Source organism: Misgurnus anguillicaudatus, chromosome 22 (assembly GCF_027580225.2).
Source record: "Misgurnus anguillicaudatus chromosome 22, ASM2758022v2, whole genome shotgun sequence".
Lineage (NCBI taxonomy): Eukaryota > Metazoa > Chordata > Actinopteri > Cypriniformes > Cobitidae > Misgurnus > Misgurnus anguillicaudatus.
In genome coordinates, this window is record NC_073358.2 from 34,832,058 (window position 1) to 34,858,931 (window position 26,874).

Consider the following 26,874-nt stretch of genomic DNA (forward strand, 5'->3'; position numbering starts at 1 on the left):
TCTTGCAAACCTAATCAAACACACCTGCTAATCAAGCTTTTCACAGCTACCTAAGAATTAGAGACAGGTGTGCTGAAGCAGGGTTGGATCAAAAGTGGGCAGATCTCCATGAAAATGGTTGGTGATCACTGATCACCGTTGGATTTTACAAATTATCGGCCCATTTCAAAGCTTCCTTGTATCTCTAAAATTTTTTAAAAGGTAGTTTTATCTCAGTTAAATTCTTATTTGGCTATAAATGAGGTGTTAGATGTCTTTCAGTCGGGCAGGACACAGTACTGAATCAGCTTTACTGCGAGTCTCAAATGATCTATTACTTATTGCAGATTCAGGTAATGCTGGGGCTCTAATTATGTTGGATCTTAGTGCTGCTTTTGATTTAATTGATCACAATATTCTTATTAATCGTCTGCAACACGTTGTAGGGCTGAGAGGGACGGTTTTAAAATGGTTTTCCTCATATTTAAGGGGGCGTTCAATCTGTATCAGGGTTGGGGATTTTTCCTCCGGGCCAGCTTCTCTTGATTGTGGAGTACCTCAGGGTTCAATTCTGGGTCCTATTATTTTTTCTTTATTTTTGTTGCCTTTAGGCCAAATTTGTATGAAATTTGGTATATTTTATCACCTATATGCCGACGACATTCAGATTAACTTACCGATTGGAGCTGGAGGATCAAGCCCTACTTTATCCCTGGTTGCTTGTTTAAAGGAGGTGACTACTTGGTTAGAGCAAAATTGCCTGCAGTTAAATGCAAGCAAGTCTGAGGTCACGGTGTTTGGGATGAAGAAGGACGACATTGGTTTAACCGATTTTCTAGGTATATGGGAAACATATGTTCAGCCTAAAATAAGAAATTTAGGTGTAATTTTTGACTCTGCACTTATGTTTGACCATCAGATTAAAAATGTGGTAAAAAATTGTTTTTTTTTCAGTTAAGGACTATTGCGAAATTAAAATCTTTTTTGTCTCTTCCTGATCTGGAAACAGTGATTCACGCATTCATTTCCTCACGCTGTAATGCTTTATATATATGCATCAGTCAATCTCTTATTTCAAAATTGCAGCTGGTTCAAAACGCTGCAGCGAGGCTTCTTACTGGTACTAAGAAAAGGGAGCATATTACACCAGTTCTGAAAATGCTCCATTGGCTCCCTGTGAAATATCGGATACAGTATAAGGTTCTGTTATATGTTTACAAAGCTGTTCATGAGTTGGCCCCCGAATATATCAAGTATTTGGTGGTTAAGAACTCTGGTAGATCTCAAAGGTCTTTTAATTGCTTACTACTCTATGTTCCAAGAACTCATCTTAAGACGAAAGGGGATCGAGCGTTTTCAGTCGTTGGCCCTAGGTTGTGGATAGTTTGCCTCCTGATATTAGATCTGCACCGTCAGTTGATGTTTTTAAAATACGTGTGAAAACTTATTTGTATTCTGTCTCTTTTAATTCTTGATTCTCTATTGTATTTTTGTATGCTTTTTCTTGTTTTTAGTTGTACAGTCCTTTGGTCTACGTTGTAGTGGAAAGGGCTATATAAATAAATGAGACTTGAGACTGATTTAAAATTACTGTATGTGATATTTAAAACTCATTTTAGCCAAAAATGTTACATACATTTTTTTGTATACTTTTATTTTAATAATCTACCAAATACTGTGTGTGTGTTTATTGCATTATTCATCAATCATATACAGATTACCAGCAAGTACTACTTTTTTGCTGTTTTTTAATTAGTGGTATAGATTATATACATACATGCAGTACATAGTGTATATTTATTTCACAACCCCTCTGTAGACACATCGACTTTAGGGACCATCATATTGGCTCGTTGAGTACAGGGTGCATGTCAACAAATGTGTGATAAAGATGAGATCATATGAACTATTGACTGTTGAATTGCTCATTGATTACAGCGCAGGCTGGGATAAGAGAAAGCAAATCACTGGGACTGATGTCCCACTTTTTATTGTAAAGACATGTGATGGTTACGTGATCAAAAACAATGTAGCCAATTAAAAAAGACCATAGAGACAGGCTTACAACCGAATGGTCAAACAATTCTCAAATATTCACAATATGATTTTTTTTATAACAGTACACTGCAAAAACTGCCAGGATCCAAAAGAATGCCATTTTTATACAAGCATATTTGAACTGCATTTAACAATAAAATAAACAATTTCTCTAAGTATGTCTTTGAAAGATTGAAATATTAAAAAGCCTAAATCATAAACATTTAAAATGACATACAATCACCATAGAAAAAGAAGGAAAAACTAGTGCAACCAAACAAATACATTTACAAGCCAAAGACATACACAATATAAACAACGGTAACAAATTTGAGCCAAAGGTTTGGTTGATCCTCTATTCCTCCTCTTTCTCAACATTATGTTTTTTAGGCACCTGAAAGAAAAAGAGATGAAATATACTGCAATTATAATGGCTGCATCAACATGCCTGTCTTCTATGCAAACGACTTAGAGGGATAGTTCACCCAAAAATGAAAATTCTGAGAACATTTACTCGCCCTTATGTTGTTACAGACCTGTATGAATTTCCTTGTTCTGATGAACAAAAAAAGGAAGATATTTTGAGCAAGGATTGGATTGTAACCGAACAGTTTTTGAGCACAATTGACTTCCATAGTATTTGTTTTTCCTACTATAAAAGTCAGTGGTACTTCAGTTTTCTGCTTGATTATAAATATCTTCCTTTGTGTTCATCAGAACAAAGAAATTTATAAAGGCTTGAAACATCCTGAGGGTGAGTCAATAATAGGGCTGCATAACGATTAATTGCAGTGGCGGCTCGTGACTGCTCATCCGAGGGGCGCAAATTCAAAATAAGTGTTCGGAGTGTCATGTGTGTTTCCTGCGTTTTCATAATGTATGTTTGTTGCGTCATGTGAACCATGTGCCTCACGTGTTTTGTCAAAATAAGTGCCTGTGGCACACGCGTTAAAACCGCTTATGATAAAAGAGACGCTCACGTTCACAAAATACACGCAAGACACTCCCTTAAAGGAATATTCCATTTTCTTAAAAGAAAAGTCCAGATAATTTACTCACCACCATGTCAACCAAAATGTTGATGTCTTTCTTTGTTTAGTCGAGAAGAAATTATGTTTTTTGAGGAAAACATTGCAGGAATTTTCTCATTGTAATGGACTTTAATAGAGCCCAACATTTAATACTTAACTCAACATTTAACAGTTTTTTTCAACGGAGTTTCAAAGGACTATTAAAGATCCCAAACGAGGCATAAGGGTCTTGTCTAGCGAAACGATTGTCATTTTTGACAAGAAGAATGGAGGGTATGCACTTTTAAACCACAACTTCTCGTCTAGATCCGGTCGTGATGCGCCAGCGTGACCCCACGCAATACGTCATGACGTCAAGAGGTCACAGAGGACGAACGCGAAACTTTGCCCCAGTGTTTACAAGTGTGTTGAAAGAGGACCGTTCCTACATTGTTGTATGTCAACTGATACTAATTAATGTCTTTGTGCCGGTTTATTGTTTACAATCGTCCGCAAATTTGCGTTTTATATATGTAACACGTGACCTCCCTACGTCACCACGCATTTACGTAAGGTCGCGCTGGACCGGACCTAGACAAAAAGTTGTGGTTTAAAAGAGCATATTTTTTATTTTTCTTGTCAAAAATGACAATCGTTTCACTAGATAAGACCCATATGCCTCGTTTGGGATTGTTTATAGTCCTTTGAAACTCCATTGAAAAAAACTAATATATTTATATACATATAAATTATTATTATACACAGTACACAGACATATATAATGTAAACAAAAACTTTTATTCTGCAAACAATTAGTCACGATTAATCATTATGCAGCCCTAAATAATGACATAAATTTTATTTTTGGGTGAACTATCCCTTTAATTTTGTAAATCAATAACAATGTAGATATATATAAACCTTTGGTGTCTCTGCATTTTTCTCACTCCTTCGAACTTCCAGTCTTTCTCTGTGAGGAGGTCTGTCATGGTGTAGAAAAACAACAAAAAATGTGTTTAAATGTAATTTGTTTCATTGAAATTTAACTTTTCACCCTATATGTCTATACTGGAAATACTTTCTGTACCAGAACACTAGGATACACTGTTTTACTATCATACAAAGCAAACATAACATTATAAAGCAACATCGCTCGGGTAGGAGTGTAATATAGGTTTTTATCAGCACAGCTGTGGTTAGGCCGGAGGCTATCACATGACTATGAGCAGTGTTGGGGAAAGTTACTTTTAAAAGTAATGCATTACAATATTAGGTTACTCCCCAAAAAAGTAACTAATTGCGTTACTTAGTTACTTTTCATGGAAAGTAATGCTTATGTTACTTTTAAGTTATTTTTTCTTACTTGGCTGAGGCTTGATCTCTTTTAGGCCTTGCAGGTGTTTTTTATGATTGCAAAAATGTCAAGCTCTGGCCTGCCATCTCCGTTTCTGACACAAACTGTTCCCGCTCAGGCGCACAGAGGGCGTAATTCTACGTTAATCTGTTCAGTTTAATTCAGTACATTATTTTATTTTTAAATTGAATTAATTAAACTGAAAATGAACTCACATTACTTTTTAAAAAAAGTAACTAAAATATTAATGTGTACATTTATAAAGTAATGCGTTACTTTACTTGTTACTTCAGAAAAGTAATATTATTACGTAATGCGCGTTACTTGTAATGGGTTACCCCCAACACTGACTATGAGACTGATATTGCATTTATAAAACAGTTCGACGACACAACTGTGTAGATTAATCAAAAACAATAACGGAGTGTCTTTAAAAGCATCTTTTGTGTGGAACTAATTCCTTCCACCATGAATCCGAAGTCCAGTACGACAGGTTACCTTAGTTATATTAGGACATTTAAGTAGTTTTTACAAAAAACAATACTGGTGTCATCTTGAGACAAAACAACTGCACTGATATATGTTAAGATATGTCAGAATAAGGTGTTTTTAAATTAACACAGTTCAAACATGCATTTTATTCTGGGACTAGGATAAGTCCAGGAAACCTCCTCATATAACCATCAGGATACATGTTGATATAGTGTTGGTTGAAATAAGGTGTAATATTGCATCACTGAAAAAAGCCTCTCAGATCCGAGAACCAGAAAGAATATAGTTATAAGCATACCCAGAAGTTGCTGCAGTATGGGGCCTTAGGCTATCACCCAGTACAGCATTAGCCTCAACAACTTTGCGCCTCTGGTTCCTGCTCTTCACCTGCTGCTCAGCATTTGTGTTCTTGGTGTAACCATAGGCTGAGGGCTTCCATTGGTCCAAACCTGAGGAGTCTTTCTGCCACCCCTGAGCTGTCGGCTGAAAAAGCTCCTTACCCGGGTCGGCTGCAAAAAGATGTACTGATTATTTACTGTTAAAGAAATAAGAAAACTGCAAGGAAGCACACCCGTATACTTTTTTGTACAACCAACAAGGGAAGTGCATTATAAAGGTGATTAATGATACAATGAAATGTGTTTATTTTGGAGTCTCACCTTGATGTCTCACCCTCCTCTGCCTCTCAGGAGATCTCTTTTCAGGGGCGTCTTGGTGGTGTGGTTTCCGTGGAGACACTCCATCTATTAAATAAGCTGTCTGAGGCCGGACATCACACTTATCCTGCATGGTATAAAAAGATTAAAGAGTTTCAACATGAGCACATGAAGAGCTCAATTCAATTTTGACTCCTCATTTACAAAAGCATTAACACATACTAGCTAACAGCAAATCAAAACTCTGTACTTTATCTCGATTCACAATTGCAATCTTATATAATACTGATTTATAATCTGAGCTGTCGGGTATGATTTTGTAATGTCAGTTTAAAGTAATTTTAACTTCAACCCATGTTAAGAAAATCCACAAGTAACCAGAAGAAATTTTATGCAAATAATTAATAAATAAATAAATAAATATTGCAAATAATGATTTTATGCAAATGTTTTTGGTGGTATTATACAGTACCGTGCAAAAGCCTTATGGTACGTTTACACCAACCGTGGTAGAGGCGTGAAGCGCGAGTGATTTCAATGTTAAGTCAATGTGCAGACGCGTTGACGCGCGTCTGTAGGTCCCGCGGCGCGGAAGAGGCGTTCGGCGCGGAGCGGAAGACGCGTTTCCGCCTCATTCGCGCGTGAAGCTCGCGCGAATTGAGCGTTGTGAGCGGTACGCGCGAATGGTGCTATTGTGCATTTTGCGTTTCACGCGAATTTGCGGCTGACACCCGAGTTGAAAAATTTGAACTTTGGCGGAATTTCGCGCCGCGTTAACCAATCAGGAGCCTGCCTGCTGCTGTGGTGGCAGCCCCGCCCAGAGTCACTCACTCAAGCAGTCACTCGGAGCTATATGACACAAGTTGTTATTTCTATTAGGAGACAGGAATAAAAAGGACCTCGCTTGGAAGAGTGTCAGTAAGGACTTTGGGCAACCTGGTAAGTTGTAATACACACTTCACTTTTGAGTCACGTGACGTTTATCGACCCGCGCCGTTTATTTTCCCCCTATAGTAAGGTTACCCAATACAAACTGGTAACTCTCTTGATAAATGCACAATCAACATCAGTCATCTTGCAAACAGACACTCGCACAGCAGTTGCCCCTCCCACAAGAAGCGGATTTTGCCTCGGACGCGCGTCAAATGCTTGCTTTTTCCGCGCGTCTACTCCGCTCTACACGCGCGAATGGATTCAAAGTGTTCAAGCGGAAAACTAGATTTTGACGCCCAAAACGCGTTTGGTGTAAACCCTGCATTAGGCCACCACCACCAGCTTTGTTGTTTTAGCTAAGATTTAATGGCCATCTATATTTATTTTTCAGGAAGAAATAAAGGAAATATGTACACAAAATAATTCAAAACAAAACAATTTTCAGAAGTAAATGTCTTCTTCAGGCATTAGTCAGTATTATGTGAGACCTCTCTCGGCACGAAAACACATCTTGAGCTTTTTTGAGGAGACTGAAGTCCTGAAGTCATTTGATTAGAAGTTGCCTGCTATTGCTCAAGTCGAAGCCGAGTTGACCCTTAAAGGGACATTACACTTTTTTTGAAAATATCCTCATTTTTAACCCCCCTAGAGTTAAACATTTGATTCTTACCCTTTTGGAATCCATTCAGCCGATCTCCGGGTCTGGCGCTAGCACTTTTAGCATAGCTTAGCACAATCCACCGAATCCGACCAGACAATCAGCATCGCGCTAAAAACAACCAAAAAGTTTTGATATTCTTTATCTTTAAAGCTTCACTCTTCTGTAGCTACATCGTGCACCAAGGCCGACAAAAAATTAAAAGTTGCAATTTTCTAGGCGTATATGGCTAGGAACTATACTCTCAAACTGGCGCAATAATCAACGACTCTGCTGATGCAACATGGCGGCAGCAGGCGCAGCGATACTACGCAGTGCCCGAAAATAGTCCCCTGCTATTGAAAGTTACTAAGGGGACTATTTTCGGCTGCTGCGTAATATCATTGCGCCTCCTGCAGACATGTTACAGCAGCAAAGTCCTTGATAATTACGCCAGAATGAGAGTATAGTTCCTAGCCATATATGCCTAGAAAATCGCAACTTTTAATTTTGCGTCTGCCTTAGTACACAATGTAACTAAAGAAGAGTCAAGTTTTAAATAGGAAAAATATTGAAACTCTTTGGTTATTTTTAGCATGATGCTAATGGTCTAATAGGATTCAATGGATTGTGCTAAGCTATGCTAAAAAGGCTAGCACCAGACCAGGAGATCAGCTGAATGGATTCCAAAACGGTAAGAATTAAATGTTTAACTCTAGGGGAGCTGGAAAATGACCATATTTAAAAAAAAAAAATGGAGTGTGCCTTTAATACTTGACACTTCATCTTATATTTTTATACAGTTTTTAATACTACATACATATTTCCTGTATTTTCTGGTTGTATTCTAATTAAGAGACTGAGAAATAATTATATATGATCACTATACAATTAAAAAAACAACACATCTAATGGTAGTATGGTGGCCTAAGACTTTTGCACAGTACTGTATATTAAATAAAAATATATTCTCTCTTACAAATCAAAGGTAAATATGTTATCGCAAAATAAACGTAGTGTTATTAAAAGCATTACATTACATGACATTAGCTGTCATACCTGATGGTGAAAGAGCACATTCTCTTCTAAGGCAACTCCACAAAACTCACAAGGAATGAGCACGTCGCCCTCAACAGGGCTGGAGGAGGAACTGTATGAGAGTGGAGAAACAGAAAGGGGCAGGGTGGGTGGACTGGATGTGCGAGGAGGAATGACATGACCAGCGTCGTGAGTGATGACATCTTCATAGTGAAGGGAGGGAGCCTGTTTACTGAACGAAGCAATAGCAGAGGCAGGGCTGCAGCCAGTCTATAAGACATAGAGAAAAATTATAATAATTTGTTAAAATCCAAATTCATTAAATCATATACATTTCCAACCCTTATATCAAACCCCATATCTATGGTTTCAAAAAATACAAAAATAAATCTGATCAGGGCTGGGCCTGTGGGAGAAGCTACAGGGCTGAAATCTGATGAGGTTCCCATGGAAGCAAATTATACGACACAATGGACACACATTAAGAAAAAACAGAGAGGGAAATTCAACATGACAATAGCTTCCTATGAAAAATATAGCTCAACACCTATAAAATGAAACATCTACGGTTGCCCTTTCTATTAAGATGTTTAAGTACGGCCTATGCAACTTCACAGCTGTCCCTAGAGTATTTAGACACAAGAGGCCCGGATTAAATATCAAGTCAAGAGGGAAAGTGTATTGTGATGGGATAACTGATGCCTCAGCGCCCACCTGATGCAAGATAAGATCGTCTTCCGGAAAGAGTTCTTCACAGAACTCGCAAGGAAGCATGATGCTTGACGAAGGGCTATGTGCTGGGGCCGTATTGGTTTTCGGGGGAGCTGCAGTGCTGTTGTTGTTAGTGCTGGAGGGAGCCAGATTGCTATGGGCTGGTGTCCTTCCCAGCCGATTGTCCCACACATCGGTCCACACACCCTCCTGACACCCAGGGTCCTCCAAGTCACCTTCACTTTGCAGGCTGAGGGCCAGCATGTAGTCCAGACTGGAGGAGTCGTAGTCTGGCATCTGGCCGAGTGACCACAGCAGACTGTTGTTGTTGTTTCCCAGCTCTGCTTCCTGATCCAGCACTGAGGAAACGAGCGAGGGGAAGGTTAAAAAATGTGCCAGCATCCTGTCCCTACTGTGCAAATCCTCCTATAAAATACAGTTAATAGTCATATTTACTGTAAATAAATAAAAATCAGCCAAATTAATACATACAATAAGCAAATTCATTGTGGCTCGTTTCTGTGTTTCTCCGGGTTCCTGCCCACACTGTTCCTCTGGTGCTATTGTGAAGTCTGTCCTCTAAAGGTCTTGGTGGGCCCCGGCGGTCTGCTGCCCCAGTGTTGTTATTATTGTGGCTCCTCTCCTGGGCCCTCAACAAGTTATGGATGGAGTGAGTCTCAAACCATGCTCCAGGAGACTGGGACCCTGCCCTACCACTGTGCCTCTCCTGAGGGGGAGTCAGGCTACCGCACAGGGCTGGATGGACGTCTCGCTCTCTCAGCATAACGTTACACTTGCAGACCAGGCAGGGCTCGGTGCGGGTCCCGCAGTACTCTTCGTGCTCTTTTGACTGACAGAAGGCCAGCTCCAGATCGCAGAACTGACACGGGACCAATCGCTGACTGCACTCTGACCTCTAAGAAAGACAAAGATGGCCGTTAATAGGTCTATAAGAGACATCCATTACAAAAATACTTTTGATGTAGCACAACTGTACCTGATGAGTCTCCATGAACCTCTTCTCTACCTTTAAGCCACATTTGCATTGTTCCTGTGAAAGGATTTTTATTTGAGAGAATGTATATTTTAAAGGATGACAATTCAAACAATTGACCCTTTGCTAAGCCAAGCCCGAAAACCGCCACTCGTGGTTTAGCACCCGTAACTAGCCGCAGGGGTCTGACAAGCTTTCGAGCGAGGGAAACATGCCGAAGCAATGTGAATATGGATTGTGTAATTTGATATCCGGTTATCTAAGAGTTTGGACGGGGTGGTGGATTTTTTCCAAAAAAAAAACCAAAATGTCGGACGTGAATCAAGCAGTGTGGAATTCACAACTAAATATCGACAGGATTAACAAAAACACATACGTTTGCTCCAATGTAAGAGCATGCTGTTGTTAGCTGGCTAGCTAACTCATTACATCATTGCTTGCAAATAATGACGGTTCTTTGTTCATAATGCATATATTTAAACATAAAATAAGACGATTAAAGTCAAGACGAACACTGACTGACATACAGTACTGTGCAAAAGTCTTGGGCCACCACCACCAGACTTGTTGTTTTAGAAGTTTTATTGTCCATCCATATTTATTTTTCATTCTTTTTAATAAGATACTGAAAATACAGGAGATACGTACAAAATAAAATAAAAAATTAAATCTTCAGGACTAAATGTCTTTTTTAGGCATCGTTGGTGTTTAGTGTGACCTCTCTTGGCACTAAACACATCTTGAGCGTTTTTGAGCAGAATGAAATAAATAGACTCATTTCTTTAAAGTGAGAAATTAGGATTTAATTTTATTTAGGTTTAAGAGACCCTGCAGTTTCCTGGTATTGCTCAAGTGGAAGGGGAGTTTACCCTAAAAACTTGGCATTTCAGCTTACACTTTTATGCTGTTTTTAATACTATACACATTTCCTGTATTTCTGGATGTGTTCTATTAAAGAGAATGAAAAACAATTATATACACTATAACATTGCAAAAACAACAAATCTAACTGTGGCATGGTGGCCTTAGACTTTTGCATAGTACTGTACTTTAAAAAATAGTTTAGCATTTTGTTAATAGGCGGCTTACCCCTGAGTATCCCAAAATAAATCCTCAATTTGTGTGTTTTCCATTTGAATGGTCAGCATATGGGCAGCTGCTGCTTGCACTGAGACCTACAGGCTTTAGCTTCAATTTTGATAAAATTATTCTCTAGTCGGTTGCATATTATGTCGTGGATATATTCCTCAAATGCATACTGCAGTTCCTTTTGTCTTGCTCTCTCAGATATTTCACCTGTTCGCCAAATATGACTTATTATGTCCTTGGATGTCTGACACCGGTGTATACATACTGTAATAGATTTGCCAGGTGCGAAAGCTTGACAGGCGTAGCAACAGTAACTGAGGAGGGCGGGGCTTAGAAAAGGGTTAATTCAACAACAGTTAAATGCTTTGATTAAAGGAATGGTTCACCCAAAGATTAAAAAAATCTCTCATTATTCTCTCACCAGAATGCCAAGCTAATATAAAAATATAAAATAAATAAATAAATAAATATTCAAATTGAGGCTATTAGTTATTAGAATGTGCTTTGACGGGCAACTCACATACTCTGTACGGGCAACCTGGTGCAAGCGGGCACTGTTGGAGACCACTGGCGCATGTATTACCATAACATTACCCAATTATTACCAATCTGTAAAAGTGTTACCAAAAATAAATATTAGTTTGTGTTTGACTTAAAGAACTTTTTATATTTGGGTGAACTATTCATTTACGGGCGGTTTCCCGGACAGGGCTTATCCTAGTCCCAGACTAAAATGCATGTTTGAGCTGCCTTCATTTAGAAGCACTTAGTACTAGCATATCTTAACATATATCAGTGCCATTGTTTTGTCTCAAGAAGCACACCAGTATTGATTTTGTAAGTTTTGTTTGTAAAAACTACTTAAATGTCCTAATATAACTAAGGCCTAGCACTGGATAAATGTAAACCCTGTCTGGGAAACCACACCTTAATGTCCATAAGGACATTATCCCATACAGTATAGAGCCGTGGATGAATACATCACTACTGGACTGTACCTTTGCATGATCCATCTCTTTGTGCTGCACAAGTTCAGCGCGAGGGAAAGGCTCCTGGCACACATCACATAGAGAAATGTTCCTCCGACAGTGAATCTCATGTGTAGTGAAGTTGGCTTCTGGAATGTCATGTTTGCTTGAGAGACAGACAGGATTGTCAAAGATAGTTGGTTGACAGGTTGCAGACTGATTTATAGACCATTATGTACCAAAGCAAGACATTAATGTCTATGTAATAGGTTTACTGCAAGTCAATCTATACAAGCATCTCTTCAAAGGCTATACTAGGTTTCATAATAAGTGGCGCACTGCTGTACAAGGGTTGATGGGAGGGACTGGGAATGCGCATAAGCGAAAGCAATTAGTTTTCTTCTTAAACGAAACTACAAGACATTACTTTAAACTATCTTACCAGTTACTGCAAAATTGGGTGTTTTCTTCGGCCATAGCCTGTGAGGAAAGAGGAAACCGATTATGCAAAGTTGTACTTAACGGCAAAATTATCCGATCAAGTTTCTGACTCCAGCTTCTTAAATAATATAACGTGAAGGAAAATAACACCGAATAAAAACAAAATAGTATACTGGTTATTCAAAAAAAAAAAAAATCTAAATAAAGACATTTATGGGCGGTTTTTTTTACATTTATTTAGAAAGTTACCTTATTTTAGTGAAGCTTGTAATCGACTGATGTTAACTTACTTGAAGCAGCAGTTTTGCAGAGAGGTAAGTGACAGTAGTTTTCGTCCGTATTTTCGGTCCAAGATGTAGTGTAAAATTATAATTCAAAGATGTTAAGATATTCAACAGTATTCTGAAAACAAAACATCAGAAAAGGCACCAAGGTTTTAAAGAGCTATCGTGGCTTGGTTTTTAATATCTACTACATGCCGGTTGCGTTGCTAAATATCTCAGATTCCACTGCTGGTTAGCTAAAACTAATTACAGTACTCGGCCATGAGACTCAAGTCAAAGGCCTGTGTAAATCTACACAAAACTATTAATAAAGTACTACTGGCCAGAAATAATAATGTGTCGACTATCGCAATTATCACTCAGCTTTCGTTTCGTGACACAGTATCAACAAGCGGCAGTATCCGTGAAAACAGCAACGATGACAGCTGTTGAGTGTGCGAAATAATTCATTTTTCAAAATAAAAGACCGAGACGCTGCACAAAAGTAGCTTTAATAAAATAGTAGAGCGAAAAGATACATCATAGTATGTTTTAAAAGCTCTTCATTCGTTGACATTTGTAGTTACGGGAATCTTTAGTCTATTCTGTAGTGTTTTAATAATTTAATGGCAACAACAATGCACTGTTAATATTATAGCATGGTCATAGTTAAAAAAATATAAATGTAGTAAACTCATGGTGATATTGTATTTACATGCATATAGAATGTCCGTCCTAGGTCAATGTATATCTTAGCCCTTTATTCCAAACTATTATGAAATAGAAATGGTAAAGATTTTGTTTGAATGTTTTGTTTGGAGAAAATCGACGCTCAGCTTTGGAAAGAATCAATTTGGCAGATTTACGCACAAAACATGCACACATTTGAGACCCAGGAAAATTATTGCTGTAATCATTTACAAGATGGGACCAACTATCATCTTCATGTTGATATGTATAGTTGACCCTTTTGTCAAAGAATTTTGAAAAAAAAAAAACGTAACCAATTTTAATGTTTTCTCCATTTTGTATAGTCTTATTATTTTGATGCTTTTTACTCAAACATGTAGTGTTAATAACAGCAAATGGTGTGCAAATATACTCCCCGAAAAAATGACTTTTAATTAGTTTTTTACGCAGTGCATTGCCGTTTCCAGCTTCAAACATTTTATCGCCCCCTAGTGGACAACAATCATTAATGATCAACTGGCAAGCACGACGCCTACCGTTATTCACATTTCTGAGCGACACTATAAATAATAATGAATTATGACCATCATACTTATGACTACTTACAGCAAGAACGCTAAATATATTTGAAAAAAAAATGTTTCATATTACTGCAGAAGGTTTTATAATGTTCGCTGGACCATAATATGGTAGGACATATGTCATTTAATATGTAGCACTATTTATTATTATGGATTTACTCGGACAAAAGCAGTAACGTTAACATGGTACCGTCAATCGTTATCGCGATGACGGTCATATTTTGTTATTGTTGACGTTCCTTGGTCAAAATTACACCTTGCCTGGATTTGTATAACTATACGGATTAAGTTATGTGTCACATCCAAAGGTTCTTACGAAGAAACATTTGTTTATAACCCCTTTCAGTGAAATGTGTAGAAATATCCGCGTCTCTTCTCCGGAGCCTGGTCACATGCGCGCTTGGGCATAATGGCTGCACAGGATCCCTCACCACCATCTTCATTAGAAGGCAACAAACCTGGCTTCCCCAAAAAAATACTCGCCAACAAGCTGGAGGACAAGCATCTGTGCAATATCTGTCAGAAAATCCTCAGGAGACCGTTTCAAGCGCAGTGCGGACACCGTTTTTGTTCATATTGTTTTAATAAAGCAGTGAGGTAAGCGTGATTCAGTCCGGATGGCCCACCTGACACGACACCACAAAAGATGAATACGACCTGTCAGGCCTTCCGTGCCGTTTTATGGTTTATTTTATGGGTAAACAAGTCGTAAACGTTGATTCATACCGGGCAACATAAATAAACGGGGCCTGTCAGGTTAGTTTCGGTTGCTTGCTCAACTGGGCTAGCTGTAAAGTACAATGTAGCCAAGACAGGTTTAGATGTCTTCTTTATAGCTTCAGCTATTGTTAAAGGCTTTTCTATGTGGTGTGCCTTTGTACTGCATGCATGTGTTTCTTATGCATGCATGAAACCTTTTTGTTTTCTGTTGCAGCTCTGGACCACAGAAATGCAGTGCCTGTATAAAAGAGGATATCTTTGAAGAGCCAACATCAATTTTGAAACAAGGCTGTGTAAGTTCTTTGTTTTCACTTTTAAATTCTCGAAACACACAAAGGAGAATTTGCCTTTCTTAAAAAGTTTATTGTAACTACTGCTTTCCTACAGATAGTGGTGTTTGAGGACAGTATTTTCCACAATAAATGTTTTAAAAAGGGAAATGTCTTGTGTTAAAATGTATATCATAGCTTTTAAAGTGTGTATGATTTCATAAAATCAAATACATTCTCCAATTTGACATGCACATAAAAAAAAAAACTACATTCAAGCTACCTGGGAATCGACCTTTGTGCCAATTATGCAATGGTCTCCCATCTGAGCCACGTGAAGTTTATCTCTTCAAGATTGTTCAATTTAAAGGCGGGGTGCATGATCTCCAAGCCAAGGTTGACATTTGAAATTACCTAAACAAACCCTCCCCCAATAGAATCTGGACCTTTTTTTGATCGGGCCGACCCACACATATGCAACCCAGGCAACAATGTTGGATAGTAGACACGTCCCCACGTCCCACTGCTGATTGGCTACAAGTGTGTTTTGATAATCGTCTCGACTCCCTTTTTATAGTGGTTTTCACAAATCACGCACCCCGCCTTTAAAGTATACTGTTCTTCTCTGCTAGCAATGAAATGCATGAAAGTTTAAAGGTGATTTTACTGTTTGCAATTTCTTGCAGGCATTTCCTGATAATGCGGCCAAGAGAGAAGTTGAAGCTCTTGAAGCTGTTTGCATCAATGAGGAATGCAGTTGGACAGGCACCATCAAAGAATATGAGGTACTTAACATATTTGACATTTTCTAATAAGCTAACTTTTAATTCTTGAATGGTAATGTCATAGCATATTAACTGGTTGTCATCTTTCAAAGGCGAATCATGAGGGAAAGTGTGAATTTAGGATCCTACCCTGTCCATTATGCAAAGAGCTTCTGAGAGCTAATGAACTTGAGCGGCACAATGAGAGAGAATGCCCGGAAAGGACCCTGAATTGTAAATACTGCAAGGAGCCTTTTCATTTCAAAAACATTAAGGTAAAACATTTTTGTAAATGTTCAAGTAATTACTTTTCCCATAAAAGCATATTGAAACAATTTTTAAAATGTGTCCTTTATTCAGTTTTCAAAACTATTTCAATTTGTGACCCACTCTGTAAAAACCCATCTAAAGTAACTTTTTGTGATTTACTGTTTTCTACAAAAATCATCCTACATAATGTTAAGAACATTCTTTAATAAAATAACCTTGATATCTTTAAAGGTGTTGAGAATGAATAAGATGAATAAGAGTTTTGTAAATGGTAATGAAATATCAGGGTTTCCCGCAGAAAATTTCTTAGTTAAGGTGGTAGGGTTGGGCGGGACCGGGGGGGTGTGGTAATTAAAAGGGCGGGGCATACGCGTCATGATGAAAATAATTTTTTTTATTTAAAACACTCAAAACTTAATTTTGAAGAAACTATGACAGAAAATGAACACATACTAGATTATTAATGAATTAAATGTTTTACCTCTAACAGGAAGAGCTGCGTGATGAAGTGAAACTAAGGGGTTATAAACACAAATTGAAGCAGAACGTCTGGCGAACAATGATAGATAGCACAAACATTTTAAAAACGGATTATTTTCCACTATTAATGACATTATCTTAAAGGAGTGTAACTACTGTAGCATGTAAATAATGCACCTAAATAGCATGAGAAAGAGCGCTAAACAATTATATCTAATCAACAGGCACGTGAAACCTAGCTAGCAGGTTGCTCAAACAACAGAATCACCAGCTAACTTACTTTAAATTTGCAAGAACTATAGACTAATACAATAACAGGCTTAAATAAACCCAAAACATAAGTCCACTTACAGTTCTCATGGACACGTGTTTTATCAACTGGCTATCCTCCAGACATGACGGACCACGTCTTTCTCATTTCGTGCCCGCTCGCGGCGTGAAAAGGCATCCGCGCTATTCTTTGAGATGCACTTGACGGCCTTTTTTGCGGCGTATTAGTATTATTATAATTTTTTGAATGACCTAATTAACCTTTTATGCGTCACCCCACCCTATTGAGTTAAATCTACACTCTTGGAGCTTTCAAACAATATAGAGTTTGTCATGATTAGATAAGAATTCATATGCAAACATTGAAGTAAATGAAGGCGTCCTGCTGGTGGGACAGTGACATTTATCAGAAAATAAATGTTTTGAGGCACACTCTCTTCATAAATGAATCAATTACTCTCCCTACATAATTTATTTTATAAAACACTGTTGAAATGTCTATTCTAGAGGCTTAGACCTTTCCAACGATATATAGTTTGTAGTGATAGATTTAAATTTACATCAACAATATTAATACAAACTTAGGTGTCCCGTATTCGAGATGTTACAGTCGAGATGTACGCACCCAAATTACATTTATTACAATGTTGTTACAATTAGGGCTGCATGATTAATCGCATGCGATTGTCAGCGCATCTGACAAGCTGTGAAATATCGCATTCATAATCGCGGACGAATCACCTGCGATTATGAATGCAATATTGCCTAGCTGTTCAGTGAACTATGGCTCTGTGTAGTACATGCCACTCCATCTGAAAGCAGCTGATGGCGATTTACTACTAATCAAGGAACCTGCTTTACTGACGAGATGTGCGTGACAATCGCATGATATTAATTGTGCAGCCCTAGTTATAATGCCAAAAACCAAGTTGTGACTTCTGAGCTAATTGATGCTATATACTAACATTTAGGCATAATTACTGCTATGACTTTACAGTTTTGCATAGTCCATACTGAAAAAACAGAAACTTAAAACTCAGAAACGTCCAATTCCAATCTCAAAATAATTGATTATTCTTCAAAATCTGGATCTTAGTTTGCAACAGGCTCAAACATAAGGTCCGCTTACAAAGAGCAAAGAGTTACTGAAATTAGTCACTTTGAGAAACAGCCAATCAGAGTAGAGCTCACATTATTATATTATTATTCATGACCTTTTCTAGTAAGGTAAAAGTAGATCATTTCATTCTAAGGGCAAATACTAGGGTTTTAAATGGAGATGTAAAAATGGTTCTGTATTATTTTTGCACTTTATAAAGTTTCATACCTTCTATGTAGATATAAGAGAACAATTGAACATATTATTTGAATGCATTCTTTTGCACCTTTAATACTGATGGGATAAGGCCGTGTCAAAGGGTGGATTTAAAGTTAAATCAATGAATGAAATTAAATTTTGATGCTCCTCATCTCAGAGACTTAAGGCTGGATTTGGCTGACAGGGTCAGAAATGTATGATCTTTGACAGTGCTGGTAAAGGATATGAATGTTGGTTTTCAGGCCCATGATGAGATCTGTCCTAAATACCCGATGATTTGTGAAGGCTGTGCCAAGAAGAAAATTCCCAGAGAAAAAGTAAGTATCATTAAAGCTGCTAATAGTTGTATATGTAATGCATGTTGAATAAAAAAGCTTTCCATTGATGTATGGTTTGTTAGGATAGGACAATATTTGGCCAAGACACAACTAGTTAAAAATCTGGAATCTAAGGGGGCAAGTGATGATAAATAAATTTTTTATAAATTTATGGTGGGAAATGTACAAAATATCTTCATGGAACGTGATCTTTACTTAATATCCTAATGATTTTTGGCATAAAAATCAATAATTTTGACCCATACAATGTATTGTTGACATTTGATACAAATAAACCTGTGTTACTTATGACTGGTTTTGTGGTCCAGGGTCACATATTGTCTGGTATCTAGTTGCAGTTTTTTCTGGTTTACTTATTCATTAGACCTTATTTTCGTTCTCCATCTACAGTATGTGGACCACATTAAAATCTGCAGCAAGTTCAGAACACCTTGCAGATTTCACGTTGTAGGCTGTGATATGACGGTATGTAAACTCCCTTTGGCTGTGCCCTAAATCCATCAATGCGTCCTTACATTTTCGATTAAACAAATGACTTGAGCATCTCTGATTACTCATAGGTGGAAAAGGAGAAGATCCATGATCATGAGCAATCCTGTTCCTACGAGCACCTGAACCTCCTACTGCACTTCATTATGGGCATCAAGGTAAACCTGGAGAGTCTGCAGCCTCAGAGTCTGGAGTTGGCCAGCCACAAGATCCATGAGCTGCATCAGTCTCTGCGGGAGCTGGAGTTAAAGATGGGCCAGCTGAGTGGAGCCGGGGCTCCCGTGCAGGGGGCCTGTGCACCGCTGCCTCCAACGCTGGGTACGTCTTTCACCCCTCTTCCAACAGCTGTTGGGGCAGCCTTGGAGCTGCAGCTACATAGCGAGAAGACCAAAGTAGCGGAGCTCAGCCGACGCTGTCAGGAGCTGGAGCTGAAGATAAGCACCTTCGAGAACATTGTCTGCGTGCTCAACCGTGAGATGGAGCGCTCCGCAACCACCATGGAGGCCTATAACCGCCAGCACCGGCTTGACCAGGACAAGATTGAGTTACTTAATAACAAGGTGAAGTGTTTTCTGATATGAGAGCAGGAAATAACAGTTTACCAGATAGTTCACCCAAAAAAGTAAAATTCCATCATCATTGACTTACCCTCATGTTGTTACAAATCACTGCGAATGTCTTTGTTCTGCTAAACACCAAGAAAGCACTATTGACTTCCATAGTAGAAAAAAATCTACTATGGAAGTCAACGGTGAGCAAAAACGATTTGGTTACAAACATATCTTCCTTTGTGTTCAGAGTTGAATTTTTTGGTTGAACTATATCCTTTTAATACTTTTTGACAAAAAAATTAGGTTTATATTTTTTTTTTGGTGCTAAATCCTGTTGCGTATAAATCTTTGTGCAGGTAAGGCAGTTGGAGAGAACGGTAGGCCTAAGGGATCTCTCCATCGTGGAGATGGAGGCAAAGATGAGGGAGATGTCTGCTGCCACCTATGATGGCGTCTTTGTGTGGAAGATCTCTGATTTCTCAAAGAAGAGACAGGATGCTGTAGCTGGCCGTGCTCCAGCTATGTTCTCGTCTGGTAATTTTATATATATATATATATATATATATATATATATATGAATAACATATTGTTATTGAACGTTTACGTGTCGTCTGATTTCATGTCTGGTATAAATCACAAACGGTCCAGTCTATGTGGCAGCTTATTCAGGCTAATAACCTATAGGTTATTTTCTTATTTCATGTTGTTTAGGGGTGAGATTAGCTGAAATGCACAATACCGTATAGACCACATTATTAGACGACTCGTTGGAATGTTTGATTCTGATTGTCGCGACATTTGCAAGTTTATTATTTCCAGAAAACAATGGCTTAAAACGAATAACACAAGGTAACTTGGATGCTGCAAATCATTTTGACAGGTAATGTTTAATTACACAAAATTAAATATAAATAATGTTTTATAACATACTGCATGTGATTATTATATTTACAAATGATTAAACTAAAACGTGTGTTACAGTATTGTTACATCATCTTGTCTTAAACCGAAAGTAAAAAGGTTTTCCTCGTGCAAGGTCTGCATTCGTTAAAAATGAGCAAATAAAATATTTCAAATCAACATTAATGTTCCTTACCCTACTTGTGAGGTAAATAGCCATTTAATAAGCAGGAAATGTATATGCAGCCTGGTTCTTATTGTTAAATAAGCCCCTTTAGTGTGATATAAGACCCTTTGCTTTGTGTTGGTTTCTGATCACCTTGTCGGTAGAGAAATGTACAAAAATAAATACGGATGCAAAACCAAATTTAAAATTTATTTTACATGTAAGTACACTTTTGTTTGCATAAATATCAAATAAATAACATTATTCATGGTACGTGTGATTTTCATAAAAACACAGGACAAGTCAGTAGAGTTCTCAACGGGCCTGAAAATTACAACCCGACCCGGACCGTGGCCTTTAAATCCAGGACCCAATGTAAACCGAAACAACAACATAAATTTTCTGGCCGAACCCGGCCCGCCGCCGCCCACTTCAGCTTTTTTTCTTCTCATACACGTATTATCATGACCAGCAGATGGGAATTCAATCAACCTTTAATGTTCACGCCTCTTATAAATACAAACACCTGACACAATAAACATAAAATATATAAATAGTCTATATAAATATGCCTTAAATAAAAATCACAGCAACGGGTGAATTCACCTGCGGCAAGTTTACTTTTGTCCAACTCCATCTTCTTCTCGAGGCAACAGGCGTGCACGCAGCGGTGTCACGTCTGCCTCGCCTCTCTCCATGATGCACGTTGCACGCAGCAGCCAGACTTTCTTTACGGTGAACAGCAGCGATGATTAATAAACTTTTTTTTTCAAGATTAAGCCCGAGGTCTGACCCGACCTGACTCATTTGCTTATATTTTTAACCCGAACCCGCGGGTCCCGTCGGGTTGTCGGGCCGACACATTTAGAACTCTACAAGTCAGCACGTCATCTGTCTGCTTATGTTGTGAGAAATCGGGTGTACTTTAGAACCCAGAAGTAAGCTGCACGGCACAGGAGCTTTAGGGCGCACTCACATTATCCAAACCAAACCAAACCATGCCCCAGCGCGAATGTCACCCCTCCCTACTTCCCCCATGTGCACGCACTCACACTGTACTTTTATCGATCCGAGTCCGGGCGCGCTTTCGTCATTAAGATGCGATTGTTTTGAAAAAAGCAGGAAGTAAAGCTCTCACTGAACACTGGAACCCACCGTAATAATAGGTCTGTGTTTTTTTATTCGGAGTCGTTTGGTGCGCGATTACAGACAGCCCTCTCACATGTCATCATATTGCTTGTTGATCTGTCACGTGCGCAGCGCGGACATTCAAGTAACCCCGCTGCTCGCATCAAAAGGTTTTACGGAGGCAGATGAAGGTGTGTGGTCGCGCAACTGACGTCTTCACCTTTTGAATCACGCTCGGGCGCGATTGCGCTCACACCACAGCCTTCCACGCCTGAGCCCAAGTGAACCGCGCTCCGGCCCACCTCTGCAACCCGGCCGCGGCGCGATTAACCAATCCGCGCCCGGGCGCGGAACAGAGCACTCACACTAGTCAAACGAACCAGGCTTTGGGGGTCAAACGCGCCCGAGCGCGGTTTGGTTTGGATAGTGTGAGTGCGCCCTTAAACTCATCAGATCACACCATTGAATGGAAAATGAATAGATGGTTCTGTCTAAAGAAATATTAAGTAAACATGTGTCAGTATAACTAGATTTTCCAAAACTTTATTTGGATTTAAATTCAGTCAGTGAACCACTGTCATCACAAGCACATGAGAGCAGACGTAAATGAATTTGTTTGTCTCACGTTTTTGCTGAAATTGGTTGATGCTGGAAAATGGTTTTTGAGCCGTGACACCCGCATGGTTAACCATATTTATTGCGGTTAACCATTAAACCGGTAATCGTTAAATCTTTAACTGTCTGGGCTTGTTTTTGCTATAACAACCAGCTGCCTATACATTATCCCTTACATAATACGCATGTGTGAACACATTATTTCAAGAAAACAAAAATGGCAAGGCTGTCTGTGATAACAACTGTATAGGAATCGCTTAAAAACATGCCAAAAAAGTATAAATACACTGAAAACCCTGATAAGTTGACTGAACTCATTTTAATAAGTAATCTCGTTGCCTCAATTAAATTAAGTAATGGGTTTCCCAAAAACTTATATATTTAAGTTCACTTAACTTGGTGGCCAAATAGACTGAGTTTGTACAGTGTACTTAAACAATTGCGTTAACTTGGTGTTCATAAAAACTGAACTTAAATTGTCATTTAACTTTATATAACAATGTGTAATGAAAGGTATTCAGAACTGACTCTGTCAATCAAAGAATGAACTTAATTCTCCACTATGCCAATTCTCCAAAATGCTAAATTTAAGTCACGATTACTTGATTTTTTGAGTACAAACAGCATTAGGCCTTTCAGTGTACAGTATAGGCTCTGACCCGAATGCCCATCCAAAGTAGGTGATATTCCCAAAGTACAGACATTTTTAATGGACAACTCCGAAGTATAAAAACAAAATCATTAAATTGCATTAAAAAGATTTAATTTCATTATCGTTGACAATGTTGACATTAAACAAAAGTTGTCAAACCTTCATCCTTATATGCACTTATCAGCAAAATTATCTGGTGCATTCCCTTACTGTTTGAGGTTTTGCATGCAATGCGCATCAGTTTCAGAACTGTGTATTGTAGATAAAAATCATGACATGAGGAATCTCTTTCTGATGCACCTTGTTGTGTTTTTCAGCATTTTACACAAGCAAATATGGCTATAAGATGTGTTTACGCATCTATCTGAATGGGGATGGGACGGGACGTGGTACTCACTTGTCTCTGTTCTTCGTGGTGATGAGGGGACACAGTGATGCCTTGCTCAAGTGGCCTTTCAATCAAAAGGTCAGTTTGACTGTCCGTGTGATCTTTACATTGTGAGTTTGGCCATTTCTCATACTTGAAATTTCAAGAGATATCATCGTTATAAAGTTTGTGTGCTGTTTTTAGTTGACTTTTATAATTTTTTCATCACATTTAGGAATCTCATTTAACCACGAATGATTGGTTTCTACATTCAGTCCAAATTCAAAGTTCACCAGGCCCTTTTTATCTGTAGGTCACCCTCATGTTGCTGGATCAGAACAACCGAGAGCACATCATCGATGCTTTCCGGCCAGACATCTCCTCTTCCTCCTTCCAGAGGCCTGTCAGTGACATGAACATTGCCAGCGGCTGCCCCCTCTTCTGCCCTCTTTCTAAACTAGACTCCAAAAACTCCTACATCCGAGATGACACCATTTTCATCAAGGCCATTGTTGACCTCACAGGCCTGTAAGATGTCGCTGCTGCTCCGCCATTCTCATTTCTCCAGCCTGTAGGGGTTCCCGTGCAGTACTTCTTACCTGATGCCCGGTCCTTTGGCCTGAGCTCTTTGGCGCGCTTGTTGTGAGCCACGAAGAGACTCCGGTACCCAGTGCGATACTGCGCTGGGATGGATACCACTTTGCATTATGTACCAAAATTGTTCCCAGAGTCGTGTGCAGTTTTACTGCAATATAGTCGCCCTTTGGGAACGCTCGCTCTCTTTGAGTGAGCCGATAGCTCTGATTGTAACGTAACTACTTGCCTGTGCCGTAAATACGGCACCTTGCCTTTTATAGAGATTGAGAAGAAGACTTTCTTCACAAGATAGATGCCATTTCATTACCAAGCGCTTGGCTTGTGTTGCAGTCACTATTTCCTTTAGCGTTTGAGATACCTGTAAGTGAATGTTTCGTGGGTAGACAGACGTGGAATCTGATGAATGATCTTGTGACTGTGTAGTTAACTTGCTTCACGTCACTGGTTACTCTTAAGCATACAGTAGGCATCTTCCGACATTCCCTTTTAGCATTGTGTGCCTCAAACTTTTCGAATCCCTTATTTTGTTGGTTCTCTCTGGTTAGTGGTGGACATTGCTTGAATTCCCTAAAGTCCAAAGCGTGGAATTTTCGGCCTTGATAATACCTGCTTGTGAGCGAGGAGTCGTGCGCGTGAAGGTGTGTCCTGTGTTTTGGCCTTCGTTTCCATTTTTGGTGTTCTTTGATGTATTAGTTTGCATGTTGGATCTGTGGAAGATACATTCAAGTTAGCAACAGACCAGGTTTCAACCCTGGGCCTGACAAGCAAAGGCAGTTTCATTGTAAATCGCTGTTGAAGAAAACAACGCTGGTGTTAGAATCATCCGTTTTCTTTTCTAACACCTTTTCTATACGGTTATACAGGAACTAAAGACGCAGCCTTGAATCTTGAGGTAGTGTAAGTAGGACAGATAATCTCGTGTGCTTTATCGTAATGTGGAAAGGCTGATGTTTAATAGCATTTTGATGTTTTCCTGTCTTTTGGGTGTACTTTTGATATTGTGCTGCTTTGGGCAAACGGATGCCATTAAAATGTATACGACTTGCTTTGGACTGTGCTGATCTGTAAAATCCGAGCAGGTGTTTGAAAACTCTTAGTCGGTGATTTCCGTCGTCTTTATCATGGAAAGACCGTAGGTTAAATGTTCTAGAAAACAAGGAATGGGATAGTTTTAAGATCGGATCAGTGCAATCCATGAGAAGATTCAAAAGAAGGCATTACTAGACACTAACTTCTACATAAGGGCTTTTAGTATACAGTACGTCTTCCATGTGAGCCTTTTGGTCCAGTTGTTTCAGTAAACGGAGTCCGAGACGCTTTTTAAAGATGCCTTCATGCTAACAAAGCACCTCGACCCAGCCTATTTTCAAACCAGTTCCCACAGATATCAAAACCTCTCTGTGCATGAGATGTTTTGATAGAGAAGAAAAGACATATATTGTAAATTATTGGTTTACTTTGTAGACCAACATTTTATTTGTATTGCTTTACCTTTTAATCTGTTGATTGAGATGCAGTATATGACAGTTATAAGTGTGAGTGTGGCATATTGTTTAAGTATAAATAAATAAACTATACACTATACACCAGTTTTATGACTGGTGTAGCTGTGGATATAACAAATATAAATCATAAATATAAATAAATATATATAAATATATACATATTATAGATTTATATCAATAATAAATGTACTATTTCCTGCTGGGACGGTTTCAAAATGTGTTCGGGTTCATTTTGGGCTTTGGTAAGTTCTCCTCCTATTTGGCAGAATCTTCTGAGGGAATGAAATTTCGAAAGATCTTCCGGTTTTTCCTCTCTCTCAAGGAACTGTCTACGTTGCTAAATCTCACCGTTGTAGATTGCCCAGCTTGCTTTTTGCCCCAATGAGATTTTTGTGAATAGTTCTTCAGTGATGTGCCTCTGTAGCATAACTGCTTCTATACATAGCTTTAGCTGCAGTAACAATGCATGTGGCAAGTGTGGTGTATTGCAAATCATATTAAAATGATTCTTTTCGACAATTTTTCACCTTGACGTTTTGTGCAGCTGTCGCATTATTTAATTGTAGTAGTGCACACATTTGAGCTCGTGCAATTATACAAGTGTCCTTCCTGTTATTGAATCTACAGTTTGCATTCACTCTTGTCTGGGCTTGTATTCATACACTAAAAAGGTGAATAGGAAATGCTTGACCTAACATGGGTGAGTGCCCTTTTATTTGTACTACGTTGTAAGCGTTTGGACTCGAACTTTAGTTTTATCTTTGAATAAGCTTACGCTACACTAGAAATGTGATATTTTTTAACGTTTTTGCATACAGTTGAGATTACAGCTCACAGATGTAATTTATGAAATACAGGAATGATTTTTTTCTTATTCAGCTAACTGATATTTGTATACTTTTTATTTCCAAGGTTGCATTTCATAGAGGTAACTTTAGTTATCCAGATTTCTACGTAACTTTGTATGCCTTTCTCATGGTGTGCCAGTGCCACTGATCTTCCTGATTTTGTTCAACAGAGCTCGAGACGTTACTGTGATGGCACTGTGGGTTTCTTCTGTGAATTGTGGTAGTAATGTGCCAAGGAAGGAACCTTTGTGTGATTCATTCTGTGTTATGGTTTAATCCTTAGTGAAATCTAAAAATAAAGTCTTTTTTTGTTCTCTTGGTTCTCCAGTCTGTATGGTTTTATGCCGTGGGTCTTCAACACGGGGTGTCCGGGGCCACTCGGGGGTCCGTGGTTGTATTACTGGGGTCCCCCAAATATTTTTTTGAATTCAAAATATTTTTTTGGGAAAATGAAGTTATGGCTAATAATAAAATTAAAACTTGATTTAAATCTATTAATTCAGTAAATTTAGAATCAGGGTTCCCTCGGGTACTTGAAATCCTTGAAAGTTTGTGAATCTGGGGTGGGGGATTCAAGGCCCTGAGAAGTTTTAGAAAACATAAATACAGGTCATTGAAAGTGCTTAAAGTTTTCTGGAAAAAAATCCACATTATTCCCTGTGTACTGTAGGATAATATCATAAAAATTCTAGACTTTTTAAGCACACGTGCTTAACTGTTTGCTTTAAATGCTTATATCTTCTGTATGCAAATG

General features: G+C 38.6%; 2 protein-coding genes across 5 annotated transcripts; one reads left to right on the forward strand and one right to left on the reverse strand.

The window, feature by feature from the left end:
* Window positions 1-1,929: 1,929 nt before the first annotated feature.
* Window positions 1,930-13,603, reverse strand: trafd1 (TRAF-type zinc finger domain containing 1). 2 transcript variants are annotated; one of them, XM_055199245.2, is made up of 11 exons: window positions 12,630-13,603; window positions 12,341-12,378; window positions 11,929-12,064; window positions 9,845-9,898; window positions 9,340-9,763; window positions 8,851-9,206; window positions 8,158-8,406; window positions 5,532-5,655; window positions 5,171-5,381; window positions 3,948-4,008; window positions 1,930-2,410 (listed from the first exon to the last, which is right to left on the reverse strand). In XM_055199245.2, exons 2-11 carry the CDS (start codon window positions 12,373-12,375, stop codon window positions 2,372-2,374), a joined length of 1,689 nt encoding a protein of 562 aa, XP_055055220.2. In that variant the 5' UTR covers window positions 12,376-12,378; window positions 12,630-13,603; the 3' UTR covers window positions 1,930-2,371. The 2 variants fall into 2 exon arrangements, with proteins under 2 accessions (XP_055055220.2, XP_055055222.2); XM_055199247.2 differs by having other exon boundaries at window positions 12,589-13,603.
* traf2a (Tnf receptor-associated factor 2a) lies at window positions 12,504-25,433 on the forward strand. Of its 3 annotated transcripts, none has more exons than XM_073860862.1 (11): window positions 12,504-12,653; window positions 14,220-14,470; window positions 14,808-14,886; window positions 15,549-15,647; window positions 15,740-15,901; window positions 18,207-18,281; window positions 18,693-18,767; window positions 18,863-19,351; window positions 19,699-19,876; window positions 23,121-23,269; window positions 23,484-25,433. In XM_073860862.1, exons 2-11 carry the CDS (start codon window positions 14,283-14,285, stop codon window positions 23,700-23,702), a joined length of 1,713 nt encoding a protein of 570 aa, XP_073716963.1. In that variant the 5' UTR covers window positions 12,504-12,653; window positions 14,220-14,282; the 3' UTR covers window positions 23,703-25,433. The 3 variants fall into 3 exon arrangements, with proteins under 3 accessions (XP_073716963.1, XP_055055219.2, XP_055055218.2); XM_055199244.2 differs by lacking the exon at window positions 12,504-12,653 and adding an exon at window positions 13,802-13,981 and having other exon boundaries at window positions 23,406-23,541; XM_055199243.2 differs by lacking the exon at window positions 12,504-12,653 and adding an exon at window positions 13,806-13,981.
* The last annotated feature ends 1,441 nt before the right edge of the window (window positions 25,434-26,874 follow it).